Below are 15210 nucleotides of genomic sequence, written 5' to 3'. Positions count from 1 at the left end.
CGAGAGGTCAAGAGCACTTGGGTTAGCAGGAGGTTTAGGTACACGTGTTGTTTCCCCAGTGTTCAAAACGGTCATATTGAAGCTGTTACAAAGGTCATATATCAACGATGAACGATTGTCGTCGTACTGTTCCCCCCAGGCAGTTCCGTGAGAGTTGAAGTCTCCCAAGATCAATCGTGGCTCAGGAAGGAGTGAGCACATGTCAACAAGTTGCTTGCGGCTAACCGCAGATCTCGGAGGCCAATACAAGCTGACTATACAAAGGTCTTTGCCTCTGATGTTTGCATGACAGGCAACAGCTTCGATCCCTCCAATAGGTGGAAGGTCAATTCTAAAAAAAGAGTGACACTTATTGATCCCCAATAGTACCCCTCCGTATCTGTCATCGCGGTCCAAGCGTATTATATTAAAATCGTGGAAAGAGAGATCATTTTGAGAAGAGAGCCAGGTTTCGGACAGTGCAAAAACATCACAATTGACTTTATGAATTAGAAATTTGAATGTATCCAATTTAGGGGTAAGACTACGACAATTCCACTGTAAAACAGTGATATCTCCGACCTCTCTATTTGAATTAGACATCAAGAGAGATAATCATTGCAAGGAGAGGCCATGTTTGCATCAATTGTTGCAAAATTGTCTTTAATACTGGAAGCATTGAGATGACAATGGTTCTGATGGAGTCGGAAACATTAAAACACTTGAAGATTTGATCCAAAAGGTCAGACAACTTTATAAATCCCGATTGGGAAGTTGAGCTGGACGGAAAAATAGGGACAGTTGGGGTTTTTGATGTCCCCTCGAGTGCTGGGTCGTTCGAAGATGAACTATTCCCACGGAAACCAGGGGGAACCTGATTTTGCTTGTCCGCTGCACTCGATTTTTTAGGCATGCTAACAGGGGGTATCACCGGAGGGACTTGTCCTTGAACTTTGGGAGTGGTCACATTTTTGCGCCGGGGATTCCCTTTGGAAATAACCGTTGTGCCCCCGCTTCTATTTCGTCAACTGGCAACGTAGCGAAAACATTATGTGTGTTGATTGGTTGTTGCTCTTGAGCCAGTGGAGAAGCGCCCTTCAAAATTTCCGCAAAAGTGCGCTTCGAGCGTTCCTTCAAAGAGCGCTTCTGTTTATCCCAGCGACTCTTGTAAGTTTCACAAGCTGAGAGCTCATGTGGGGATCCCCCGCAATATGGACATTTATGCTCAGTCGCACTGCAGGATTTCCCCTCATGTTGCTCTCCGCAAGTGGCACAGCGCTCCTTGTTGGCGCAATAATCTGCTGTATGACCAACTGACTTGCATTTGTTGCAAGTCATGGGCTTTGGCACGAAGAGTCGCACTGGAAGCCTTAATTTATCCACCATAACGTAGTCAGGGAGGGCGGAACCAGCAAAAGTTACTCGAAACGAGTTGGACGGCGTGAATTTTTTTTCTTCCCCATTCTGGGAAACTTTTCCTAGTTGCTGGCAGTCCAATATTTTAATTTGCTTCAAAGGGAGCTGTTTAAATCTGCCATCTCCCTCTTTTATTATTTCGCTCGTCAGACCCGTTTCTGTAATCACCCCCGCAATTTCTACGTTATGGCAGGGCACATATACGCGATATTCTATTACAAAACGATTGTCGACAACAATATCGTTAGCGTGCTTCCGATTAGCCACGACAACACGCAGTTTGTTCGGTCTAGCCTTTCTAATTTCGACCACGGAGGAATAATATCTTGCCAGATCTTTAGAAATTTGAATGACATTTAGAGATTTTCCTTTTGGTTTGGGCCGGAAGAAAACAACCCATGGGCCAGATCCAGGTGAATCTTCTGGATAGACCTTGACACGAGGAGAGGAAACAACTGAGGGGGACGAGGTCGATTGTTGAGCGGGATCAGGAACAGTAGGGCTGGGAGGCAAGTTCGGGAGTTGATCGGAAGCGGGAGCAGGAGATTGAGGGGGTGAAGAGGAAAGGTTTGCAAATTTTCTTGAGGGGGGCTTGTTTAGGTGACTTAACTCTCCCTCTAAAGAGACATCCGAGGGGGGAACGCGTTTAAGCGACTTTCCAGCTCCCGTAGATATGGAGGGGTAGACAGTGGATTCAATCTCCATGTCAACGGTTCCTTCTTCATCTGCCATTTAAAGTGGCAGATGTACACTTTTTAGTTAATTTTTCAATTTTTTGTTTGTTTTTTCTTTCTAAAGCTAATAAACTTAACCTAATAAAATTATTGATACTTATAATGCACACCACACCAATGCGGATAATCTCCAACGCGTATCAATCCTTCGGTGCAGCTGAACCGGTGTATCGCACCACAGCACGATAATGGTGTCGATGACGAGAGGCGATAAATTCACCAGCACACAGCACACAGCGCCCGCGCTGCAGGCCTTCTTCCTCCTGCTTGTTGTGTCCGCTTCAATGCAATCCAGCTACAATCTAGGGAATCCCGTTATTGCGCACAATCACTTGACCAGTCACGAGAATAACGGTATCACTTCAACGATACACGATCACGAAATATATGCGTCCGGCGGCTTCGAACTTAGGAAGACGAATGATTTATAGACTTGAAAATTATTGGAAAAACCCTCATAGTTTCTAAACGAAATCGTTGTTATTTTGTTTTGCACGCTGGCGGGGTACGTTTTCTTTTCGAGATAGTTTTCTTGAGAATCTCTTATATAGAATCATTATCAGGCACAATTTTCATTCAAAATTCTCTCACAACTTGCGAAAAAAGTATTGCTCTAAGAAACAGAATACATATTCGATTTAAAAAAAGTACATTTTCATGCATTATTTGAGTTTTTGACGCGCATTTATTCCTGCTGCAAATCTACTATCATTTTCATTTCACAAATTGGTACACAAAGTTGCTGGCAAGGCGAAATAAATAAAATAAAAAAAATACTTTTAGACTGCCATTTATAGCATCACATACTTTCGGAATTATCTTAGCTATGGATGCTTTCGAGATTCTAAAAAATATCTACAACAATCTGAACGATATTCCAAAAGAAAGGCGCATCAACGTCGTTTTTTAGATTCACTCTTGCAGGTATAGCATCCATCATGAGTGTATCTTTGCGTTGTATTTTTGGACCAATGAAATCCAACAGTGTTCCCACTTATTCAGGTGTTTTTCTCAACACTGCTTTGTACTCTAGAGGATCATCATCGTAGAGTTCCTTCAATATTGTATTTGTTGCTCCAATTCCTGGCCCAAATCCTTTTGCATTTCTGCTTTTTCGGACAGTACCTTCAGTTCGAAGCAATTCAGCACAAAGTATTTTATACACGGTCAGCGTGTATTTCGCGATAAATTGTGTAATGATAAATGCAAATGAAAATCTGAGACGAAAACTGCCAATAGAGAAGTCGATTTCGAATCAATCATCTGTCAAATTCGAACCTGATTGCTGTTTCTGACTATTTGATGGACGATTGAAAAATCATCTGGCATCCCTGGTAAGCCAATGCTGTAGTATCTAGTTTCTCGTCAGCAGTTCACACTATGTGAACGGACAAGGCGAGTCAAACAATTGTCAAGCGAGTTCACCGGCCCAGTAGCTGCTCACTGTCAAGTCAGCTACTAGTAACGTATCAATGGGCCTTTACGCGGTTCCGAGTAAATGTCAAACGAATAGTTACGAACGTCATTGAAAAAAAAATTTGAAAATTGAAATTCATTTTTCCAAAAATAAGTTTTTTTTAATTCTAGAAAAATATATATGAATAGCCCTTACAATTTCCAACAAGTCACTCATACATCGGAATATGAGAACTTCTACAAGGAAAGAATTCCTCTAACAACAATTTTTCATGTTTTATTTGATAAATTGTTATTAATGTTTAACTCGTAACATTTTTATGTATAAATTATTGCGATTTATATGTTCTGCAATTTTTTTTCTATTAGAAACATGCCAAACGCGAAAATTTCCACACAAGAATGTTACGGGTAAAACATTATTTTTTTCAAGAGTCTCCATACAAAAATGCCATGTATTCCAGCAATTATAGAAGATAAAAAGTTCGTATTTTAATAAAATCTAAAACTTTGTCGAGAATTGCACACGAAGATGGTCAGTTGAGGGCCTTGAGTTATGAGCTCATGATCGTTCGCTTAGTACAGGACACGCAACCTATTAGGCTACGAAGACCCCTACTACGAGACGATGAAAAAGTTGTTGCTGGGAAGCTATTCACATATTTTTTTGAGAATTAAAGAAAAAGTTCTTGAGAAAAATTAATTTAAATTTTCACAATAATTTTTTTTTCAGTGCTTTTTTTAAATTTTTGGTTTTTTTATTATGAAGATTTAAATAATTTTCTACACTTTATTCTTTGACTTAAATTTTGTAGATATTATAGTTTTAAAGTTATAAATTTGTTGTTGTTGCTGTTGCTGCCAATGGCCAGTCGAGTTGGCATGAAATTCATCAGATGCAATTGAAGCAAATTAAATATTTGCACAATGCAGTGCGAATCAATCTCAAAGCAATAGCATTTTCAAATAAACTTTCAGCCTCAGCATTAATATGTTTACTCCACATTGAAATACTGAAATTATTGAATATCCAAATAGTTTTTCAGTATTTTTTTGCAAAACTATATTTCCAATGCTCCCATAAAAGCAATTCCCAAATAAAAAATCCGGTAATTACTCTATTACGCACGTTTCGCAGAATGGCAATAGAAAATCCGAATCGAATCAATTGGGTGGTGGTAGCGTAAGTGATAGTATCGGAATAAATTTTTATCTCATTTCCCAACCAGAGAACACAGCTTTCACCGCAGCACCGCACCGGTGATTTGGACCACTCTTTTATCTCGAAAAGTACGGCGCAATTTGGATTTTTTATAATGTCATCTCATTTAATTCTTGAACCGTATGCACCTAACGTGAAAAAAACTAACAGCAGCTAACGTAAAATTTAACAGATGGGGGGAAACGTTCAAACTTGAAGGGCACAAATTGGCCCAATCAAAACGTACATATATTTTTACCATAATGATCTATTTGGGAAAGTTGTTGAATACAACAAACGTATTGAAAGAGCCTATTTATTATAGAAAAGACAATAAATTAGAAATATTTTTTTAAATATCTTGAGAATTGCTGCATCTAGAAGGCAATTGATCAAGAGTTTTTTTTTGTTTTGAATCAAACCAGGATTCATAATTTTTGCCTAAAAATGATTGTTAAGATACAAAAATTCGAAGTGTCGAAAATTCATAAAAATTCGATTTTCCTCAAAGTTCGTCAAAAATAGTTTTACCATCTTGGACTCATTTTTAAAATTTTCTACATGACTTCTATTTTATATGAAATTTTTTTAAAAATACATAGGTTAAACACGGAACCACCCTAGCGGACCCAACCGCTATCGGAACCACTCCAACATCATCCATGCCAGCGAGATTAACTGGAACCAGCAAGAATGCAGCCGCGGTATTTGACACCGCCAACGTGCCATCGTTGTCTGGTGCTAAGTAATCAGTTTTGGCAGGGCAGTTAGGCTTCGGAAACAATAAAGATTAACATTACAGTTTAGACCTCCAATCAGTGTAGTTGATTTAATCCGCTCTCCTTCTATCTTTAGCGTTAGTTAGTTTTTTTAAAAACCCTTTCGAGTTCATGTAAAACTTATCTCATATATAAAAAAAATTAAATTGAAAAAGACAAAAAATTATTAATGTTTTTTTCAAATATCTCGAGAATGGCTGCATTTGGAAGGAGATTGATAATTAGATTTTTTATTTTAAATCACATCAGGATTCATAATAGAAAATGATTGTTAACATACAAAAAATCGAAGCTTCGAAAAATTCATAAAAACCATCTTGGACTGATTTTTCAATTTTTCTACACGTGTTAATACGCCCGTCGATTTGGCGATCCCCTCGTACAGTACACAGTAGCAATGTAACTGCTTACTTATCGATCGTCGTTCGTCGATCGTCCAGTCTGCTTGACCATCACGTAACAATCGTGATCTGTCAGTGGACGATGATCAGCATTTCTTTATCTGCGACGAGCACAAAAGAACAGATTACTTGCAAAAATCCTTAAGTTATACGATCCTGTGCCTGATAATAATTTCTAAAAACTAGTGCTAGTGTTTATATACCTAAATTACCTAAAATTATTTTTTATAAATACTAGGATAAAAAAGGTAACAAATACGTTGAGTTTGCAATCAATTTATCTTAAAACCTAGTGTCCTTAAAAATAGGTTACAGCTACAACTAGGAACTAAGAAGAAATTATCTACATCTATCGCTTATTATACTACGCTAAACCTACAATTTACCACATCGGTGAGAATCGAACATTAAACCTATTATACAATTCCTTATACATACAATTTACAAATTTACAATATAGGGCAAATTAGGAATATTGACATAACCTTGAATTATTATGTGGAAGAGAAGTTGAATTACTAAAAGTAAGTGAATTGGATTCTAAATTATGTATTTAAAATAATTATTGTATCCATCATTCCTGTAGGAATTTATAACTCGATATACTCTCAGTAATAAAGTTCATGAATTCGGTTAATTCTGGCGACGCCCGCGACTATTCTTCCAACATTTTATAAATTCTTTTAACCGAGCCGAGAGATGTCGTCGAAGCATTCCAAAGCCGAAACCGCGAAAAAGGCGAGTAAAACGGTCACGATGAGCAATCAGCAAGTCGCAGAGCCCGCGACGAACGCTACATCCTGTTCAACAAATACCGTTGCTGTTCCCTCTACTAGCGGCCAGGTAACAGTAGTTAGTATCGATCAGGCCGGGACTGGAGCAGCCCCTGAGAAGCGTATGGCTGGAGAAAGGCGAACCGATAAATCTAGTGGCGCCACCCGCGCAGCGGTCATTCAGGAGTCAGACTGTCCCTTGTGTGATGAGCCAAATGATATGGAAATGGTCCAATGTGATACTTGCCAGAGGTGGTTTCATTTTCGGTGCGTGAAGGTAACGCAGGACATTCAAAATGTGAGCTGGAGCTGCACCGACTGTCCTACTGTGAGTAATCAACAACGTACGACTGCCCCCGTACCTACTCAAAACCAAACATTGCCTACTCAGTCGCAGACGGCGAAGAGCGTTGTAAAGAGTATACAAAGTGAGGCAAGGAGGAGATTGAAGCTGCAGTTGCTGAAAATCGAAGAAGAGAAAAAACTTGAACAGAAGTACCTGAAGAAGAAATACGACGTGCTTCTTGAGTACGGAAGTGATACTTCAACGGAGATAAGTGTCAACGAGGCGGAGAAAATATCTAAAATCGAGGAATGGGTGGCCGATACTGAGCGTTGCGATAACCAAGCGAACACCGGATTAGAGCCTGAAGAGATGGAAGAACTTTTGCCAATCCAACTGGCTGGACCTACAGAGCAAACTGCTCCGAATCTTGAACAAGGCACCGTGCAACCCACAAATCCACAACATCCAGTATCTTCGGATGTTCCTGGTATTCATCGTGTTAACCCTCCTTCGCTAATCGACCCTCGCATGTTCGTTCCAGGACAAAGATCAACACCGATGCGTCCGAGTCAGCAAGTATCGATGCCGCCGTCTGCGCCGCATGTTGCAAATGAAACTGTATGCATTCTAAACAGGAGTCAGCTAGCCGCACGACAAGCGGTTTCGAAAGATCTCCCGGAATTCAGTGGCAACCCCGAAGATTGGCCACTCTTCTTCTCGAACTTCAGTAACTCCACCCAGATGTGCGGGTTCTCCAACGAAGAAAATATGTTGCGGCTCCGAAAGTGCCTCAAAGGGAGAGCTCTAGAAGCAGTCAAGTGCCGCTTGCTTCATCCGTTTAACGTCGCAGGAGTTATGTCAACATTGAAAATGTTATATGGCAGGCCGGAAGCGATTATACAAGCAATTGTAAAAAATGTTCGATCGTTACCATCGCCAAACATCGATAGGCTAGAAACCGTCGTCAACTTCGCGCTCACCGTGGAGAACTTGGTCGCAACAATCCAAGCATGTGAAGTACACGATTTCGTCTATAATGCTTCTTTACGATACGAACTGGTGGAACGGTTACCTTCGACGTTGAAGCTTGATTGGGCCAAACACTCTAGGGATAAGCTCAATCCAAATTTGCTCGACTTCAGCTCGTGGCTGTATTCAACAGCAGAGGATGCCAGTGCGGTAATGGCTACGATAAATAACGACCCAAAGCCTCGTTCCATTAAGAAGGATGGATTTTTGAATATACATTCAGAAACCGAGTCGGGAAATAACAGATCGTACATGTCACCATCTAAAGTGAAACCAACTTCTTTCAGTGGGTTTGAGAAGCATTGTCCCATATGTAAGGGCGGGTGCCAGAGCGTTCCAAAGTGCAAACGATTTGCCGAGTTCAGTTATGACTCGAGATGGGCTGCAGTGCGAGAGTGTAAACTCTGCCGAAAGTGCTTACGGAAGCACAACGGATCATGCAGGCAACAGAAGCCATGCGGAATAAGTGGTTGTACTTATTTACACCACCCTCTTCTCCACAGTGAGAAACAACAGAGCAATAGTTCGTCAAATGGATCAATCACTGCTACGCTATCAGAAGGGACATCTCAGCAGAGTTGTAACATTCACCAAGGTCAATCGAAAGTTTTGTTCCGAATACTCCCAGTTCGTCTCTATGGACCCTCGAAAACAGTGCAAGCCTTCGCGTTTATCGATGATGGTTCGGAACTCTCGTTAATGGATCAAAGCTTGGCTGAAGAGTTAGGTCTGAAAGGCCCCAGGAAATCTTTATGCCTGAAATGGACAGGAGAGACGCAGCGTTTAGAAAAATCGTCACAGATTGTAAGTCTGCAAATTTCAAGTTGCTTCAGTCAGGCAAAAAGGTACGAACTTTGTTCCGTACATACCGTACAAAGTCTACAAATAAGACCGCAAACACTACTCTATTCTGAGATTCAGAAAAAGTACCAACATCTTGTCGGGCTTCCCATTCAATCGTACGAGAACGCCTGTCCTCGTATATTGATAGGTCTTGATAATCTCAATCTCGGACATCCACTGAAGTGTAAAGAAGGACAATCACAAGAACCAATAGGCGTCCAGACGCGTCTTGGGTGGACCGTCTATGGAAGCTGCGTGTCAGAAGATGCTGCTGAACATTCCGTTAACTACCACTCCTTGCAGATTTGTCAATGCAACCAATACAATGATGAGGATCTCCATAGAACAGTTAAAAGCTTCTTTTCGTTAGAGAGCATTGGAATTACAAAGCCCGAAAGACCCTTACAGTCTCAGGACGACCAGCGTGCCCTGATGCTTCTGGAATCGCTAACAATATTTCGAGATGGAAGGTATGAAACGGGACTTCTGTTTAAGTACGACAATGTGCGTCTGCCGAACAACAAAGAGATGGCGCTGAAGAGGTGGCAGTGTTTGGATCGGAGGATGAAGCACGATCGAGCATTAGCTGAAGCAGTGAACGCGAAAATCGAAGACCACATCGAGAAGGGTTACATACGCAAGCTAACTGACGAAGAGGTTCAAGCCTACCCTAATGTCTGGTATCTCCCGATGTTTCCAGTGGTAAACCCAAACAAACCCGGAAAAATAAGGCTCGTGTGGGATGCTGCAGCCACAACTTACGGAGTTTCTCTGAATTCCGTGCTATTGAAGGGTCCGTATCTTCTAACGTCGCTGTTATCTGTACTGATACAGTTTCGCGAATGCCGTATTGCAGTATCCGGAGATATCCGGGAGATGTATCAGCAAGTATCAATTCGGAAGAAGGATCAACCGTACCAGTTATTCTTCTATACAAAAAGTGGAATCAATCCGAACACGTACGTCATACAGGTCATGACGTTTGGAGCCTGTTGCTCGCCTAGTACTGCACAGTACATAAAAAATCTCCATGCAAGGAAGTTCGAACAGAGCTATCCTACAGCTGTTGAAGTAATCGTGGAACGCCACTACGTCGACGATATGCTTCTAAGCGTCGAACATGAGGAAGAAGCAATAAAGCTAACGAGAGAGGTGAGGAAAATTCATGCATCTGCGGGATTCGACATCCGAAATTGGGCCTCCAATTCTCCCGCGGTACTGAAGGCGCTGGACGAGTCCCTCACAGCAGTCAAAAGGCTAAGTGGTGATGGTTCAGTTGAGAAAATCCTCGGCATGTGGTGGGACACTTCTACAGATAACATTACGTTTAAAATTTCCGATCGTATAGATGCGCTGCTCTTGTCCGGTACCCGTCGACCTACCAAACGAGAGGTCTTGCGGACTCTCATGATGGTTTTTGACCCGCTAGGGCTTATCGGACATTTTCTGATGATCCTCAAGACGCTTCTCCAAGAGATATGGCGCTCGTCAATCGGCTGGGATGATTCGATCAACGACTCGCATTTCGAAAAGTGGTCTTCATGGTGTGTGTCTCTCCCCGGAATAACGACGCTTCAGATCCCTCGCTGCTATCGAACAAAATCCTCTATAGCCAAGCACAATGACATCCAGCTACATACCTTTGTTGATGCGAGTGAAACCGGCTTCGCTGCAGTTGTATACCTGAGATTTCAGGAAGACACCACTATCGAATGTGCATTAGTTGGATCGAAAACGAGAGTGTCACCTATCAAATTTCTGTCCATTCCCCGTTCAGAGCTTCAAGCCGCCATAATTGGAGTCAGACTAGCAGAAACGGTGAAGCAATCGTTATCGATCAAGATAAGGCAACGATACTTTTGGACGGATTCGAAGGATGTACTCTGCTGGCTGAATTCCGACCATCGTCGTTATAGCCAGTTTGTGGCCTTCAGAGTCAGCGAGCTTCTCGAATCCTCAGATGTGCGCGAATGGAATTGGATACCTAGCAAGCAAAACGTGGCGGACGAAGGAACGAAATGGAAGACCAACCCCGACTTGTCCGCTTCTAGCCGTTGGTTCCGTGGGCCAGAATTCCTGTGGAAATCTACGGAACATTGGTCTATGTCTAATAGTCGCATCGGAGTAACCACTGAAGAACTACGTCCTCATCTGTTGTTTCATACTAAAATTGTAGAACCTGTAATCGATCTCCATCGCTTTTCCGACTGGCGGAAACTAATTCGCTGCACGGCTCATGTTTTTCGCTACATAAATAATCTGAAATCCTGCGTATATAAAAAGAATGTAACCAACGGACCACTGCAACGTCGAGAGCTAAGCGATTCCGAATGCTGCCTATTTCGTATGGCACAAAACTACACCTACGCTGACGAAATCACCATTCTCTCTAGAAACCGGCTTGCAGAGAATCCAGACAAAACCATTCCGAGAAACAGTCCATTATTTCACAAATGTGTCTTCCTCGACGAGAACGATGTTCTAAGGGTTCGAGGTCGAACAAAAGCTTGCCAGTTTATCGCCCGAGATGCCGCTCAATCAATCATTCTACCACGCGAGCATCCAATCACACGGCTTATTCTTCTTGATTTTCACAAGCGGTTCAACCACCAGAATCACGAGACGATTCTCAATGAAATACGTCAACGTTTCCACGTTCCAAGACTGAAGGGAACATACAGGAAGGTACGCAGAGAGTGCCAAAAATGCAAGAACGACCAAGCGTCTCCACAACCTCCCGCCACGAGTGACCTGCCACCGTACCGTCTAGCTGCTTTCACAGGACCCTTCACGTACATGGGGATCGATTATTTCGGTCCCATGACCGTCGTCGTTGGACGACGCTCAGAAAAAAGATGGGGAGTGCTGGCAACATGCCTCACAACTCGCGCTATCCATTTAGAACTAGCTCACACACTGACAACCGATTCGTGTATTCTAGCAATACGTAACGTAATGGCTAGGAGAGGGACACCTGCAGTTATTTTTAGCGACCGTGGCACCAACTTCCAGGGCGCCAGTAAAGAATTGAAAGAAGTGCTGCAAGACATCAACCAAGAACAGCTCATGCGGGAATTCACAACATCCAATACGGAATGGACCTTTATACCGCCAGCTTCACCACACATGGGCGGAGCGTGGGAGCGCTTGATTGGCAGCGTAAAATGCAACCTTCATAAACTGCAGTGGAGGAAACTTCCCACGGATGAAGTTCTTTACAGTACACTGCTAGAAATTGAGAACATTATAAACTCGCGACCACTTACTGACATCCCCATGGACGACGATGAATCTCCAGTGCTGACACCATACCACTTTTTGCTGGGGTCATCAAATGGACTAAAACCATGGGTACAGTACAACGATAACCCCATCGTGCTCCGGAATTCCTGGAGGCAATCACAAGTTATGGCCAATGAATTTTGGCGCCAATGGTTAAGAGATTATCTCCCTGTAATCACCCGTCGCACCAAGTGGTTCATGAAGGTAAAACCAATTCAAGTGAATGATGTGGTAGTCATCGCAGATCCCAAGGCCCCTCGCAATAGTTGGCCTATGGGACGAATCATCGCAACCAGAGCAGGACAGGACGGGCAAGTCAGGAGTGCCACCATACAGACTAATCAGGGCATCTACGAACGTCCCGCGGTTAAACTCGCCGTACTCGACGTGGGCGTTAGGAACCAATACGCCTCCGGAGAACTCTCTGCGCATTCGGGGGGGAGTGTTAATACGCCCGTCGATTTGGCGATCCCCTCGTACAGTACACAGTAGCAATGTAACTGCTTACTTATCGATCGTCGTTCGTCGATCGTCCAGTCTGCTTGACCATCACGTAACAATCGTGATCTGTCAGTGGACGATGATCAGCATTTCTTTATCTGCGACGAGCACAAAAGAACAGATTACTTGCAAAAATCCTTAAGTTATACGATCCTGTGCCTGATAATAATTTCTAAAAACTAGTGCTAGTGTTTATATACCTAAATTACCTAAAATTATTTTTTATAAATACTAGGATAAAAAAGGTAACAAATACGTTGAGTTTGCAATCAATTTATCTTAAAACCTAGTGTCCTTAAAAATAGGTTACAGCTACAACTAGGAACTAAGAAGAAATTATCTACATCTATCGCTTATTATACTACGCTAAACCTACAATTTACCACATCGGTGAGAATCGAACATTAAACCTATTATACAATTCCTTATACATACAATTTACAAATTTACAATATAGGGCAAATTAGGAATATTGACATAACCTTGAATTATTATGTGGAAGAGAAGTTGAATTACTAAAAGTAAGTGAATTGGATTCTAAATTATGTATTTAAAATAATTATTGTATCCATCATTCCTGTAGGAATTTATAACTCGATATACTCTCAGTAATAAAGTTCATGAATTCGGTTAATTCTGGCGACGCCCGCGACTATTCTTCCAACAACACGACTTCTATTTTATATGAAAAACATTAAAAAAAATTAAAAATATGTATTTTAGATATTGCAAATCAAAGTTTTTTTTTGTAAATAAAAAAAGTGCTATATTTTTTTTCCACGCTTCACATCAATACTCTATAACTCTTTCTAAAACACTATTTCGGTGTTTTTTAAGATATAAATTATCAAAGATTTCTCTTACTAAAATCGATACGCCCTTTTCATAAGTTACAATTGAGTCAAAAAATTCCTCAATGCTGTGGAAAATTCATATTTCCTCCAACCCAAACGGAATACAAACTTTCGTTCGAATCAAAAATAATCATATTTGTCAAATGTCGATTTCATTTGGAATTGCTTTATTCGTACCCTAAAAAGACAATGGTAGATAGCGAATGCCAATTCTAAATTATAAACTATAAATTCTATAGTCGGGAGATTCGCAAGGTAAATCATCAATGAAAAATAGATCCAATTAGCGTTCAATAGAAACGATATTTTTCGGTAACAATATGTTTGGGTCTCTGACACAATTCTCCTGTCGAGCGATTCGCGAAATCGATTCGACTCGAGGAAGCCAATTCTTCCGTCCTTCTCAGCAGAAGAATTATTCGCTCGTTTGTTGTTCTCCATCAATCATAAGGTTCAATGGACTGAATTGGCTGTATGGCTGAAGGCACTATTTGTTCTCCAATGATGCTTATCCGGTTTCGGGGCCACAGATTGGGACCGAATTTATGATACACTCGTTCCGAGGATATCAATGGTTTGTAATTTAAATATGATGAATGATATTACGGTAAGATGGTGGCGTATTTTTTGTTACCGAGCATTGTTGGCTGCAGAGTTGTTCACCTTCATTCGGATCACGAATCATTTCTCCTGAACCCGGGGATCAGATTTTCGATTTCTTCTGATTGCTTTTCCGCGCTGTCGAAAAGAAAGTCGTTAATGTTCGCTATTGAATAGCGCGGAAAATTGTTGTTCAACATTGGACCATTTTTATCTATCTCATTTTTCAATTTTACTTCATTCAGAGACGTTGCCGTTGAGTTTATTGGCAGGGCTGAAGTTTGATAAGCCTTCATTAATGCCATCATTCATTCCATTTTCCATTTGCCTTATCGACGGCCGGCTTTCAATAACGACTGAATGGCGGAAATAAATAACATGAGTGCCATCCGCTTTCCATTATACAGAGAGTACAGCTTAATAAGTTTTCACGATGGTATCGCGGTATTGGCATATTTTTTTTCGCAAGGTGCTCATAAAATAATATTAAATGAAACTCGTTGGGGGATTTCAACTTTATGAATTTTCCCCCCTGATAAATGTAGATTGCTCTTTCGCAGTATAAGAATGGTGACAGTAATCAATCATTGCAAATGCAAATCGTTTCAGTTAATACAGAAAATGTGGTGGGTGTGATAAATCATATAGATTTCAATAATTTACCTATATCGCGAAGAATGAGAGAATGGGATATAGGATTTTGAATATTCTTTAAATGAGATCAGATTTTTTCATCTGAAACGATGATATTACCAAAGGTGAATGTTCAGGGTAAGGTTTTTTGATGACTTAATCTAAAAGTAGTGTGATGTAGTGGTAATAATAAATTGATGGAACAAAGTTCTACCTGCAAGCGTGGCATCACATTTGCATAAGTTAAATTGCTTTTTGAATAAAGAGTTATGTCTTCTAGAATACGGCCACTGAATTGCAGAACGATGAACCATGAGAGGATGAGAGGTAATGATGATTTAAAGAAGTGAAAATAGCTGTTACTCGGCAGTGATTGCATTTCACATAACTCAATACCTTTATGTCGCTCGAGAAGAGGATAAACAGCTCCATATAAAGAGTATTTCTGTGTATGTTACATAATTTTTCAATTTCAGAGAAATC

The 15210-nt window shown here is 41.1% G+C and overlaps 1 protein-coding gene and 2 long non-coding RNA genes across 3 annotated transcripts; all 3 read left to right on the top strand.

Annotated features, from left to right (window-relative positions):
* Positions 1-6112: 6112 nt before the first annotated feature.
* On the top strand, positions 6113-6432 carry LOC129768786 (uncharacterized). Its single transcript, XR_008741738.1, has 3 exons — positions 6113-6174; positions 6235-6319; positions 6387-6432. It is a non-coding gene; the product is annotated as an uncharacterized LOC129768786 (long non-coding RNA).
* Positions 6433-6625: 193 nt separating this feature from the next.
* On the top strand, positions 6626-12631 carry LOC129765543 (uncharacterized). Its single transcript, XM_055765947.1, has one exon. It carries the CDS (start codon positions 6626-6628, stop codon positions 12629-12631), a length of 6006 nt encoding a protein of 2001 aa, XP_055621922.1.
* Positions 12632-12823: 192 nt separating this feature from the next.
* Positions 12824-13143, top strand: LOC129768785 (uncharacterized). Its single transcript, XR_008741737.1, has 3 exons — positions 12824-12885; positions 12946-13030; positions 13098-13143. It is a non-coding gene; the product is annotated as an uncharacterized LOC129768785 (long non-coding RNA).
* The last annotated feature ends 2067 nt before the right edge of the window (positions 13144-15210 follow it).

Source organism: Toxorhynchites rutilus, chromosome 2 (genome assembly GCF_029784135.1).
Source record: "Toxorhynchites rutilus septentrionalis strain SRP chromosome 2, ASM2978413v1, whole genome shotgun sequence".
NCBI classification, from domain to species: domain Eukaryota; kingdom Metazoa; phylum Arthropoda; class Insecta; order Diptera; family Culicidae; genus Toxorhynchites; species Toxorhynchites rutilus.
This window is presented reverse-complemented; position numbering and strand designations above follow the sequence as displayed.

Bases quoted from the DNA above. Each gene is read 5' to 3' on its own strand.
- LOC129765543 (XM_055765947.1), top strand. From the start codon at position 6,626: ATGTCGTCGAAGCATTCCAAAGCCGAAACCGCGAAAAAGGCGAGTAAA.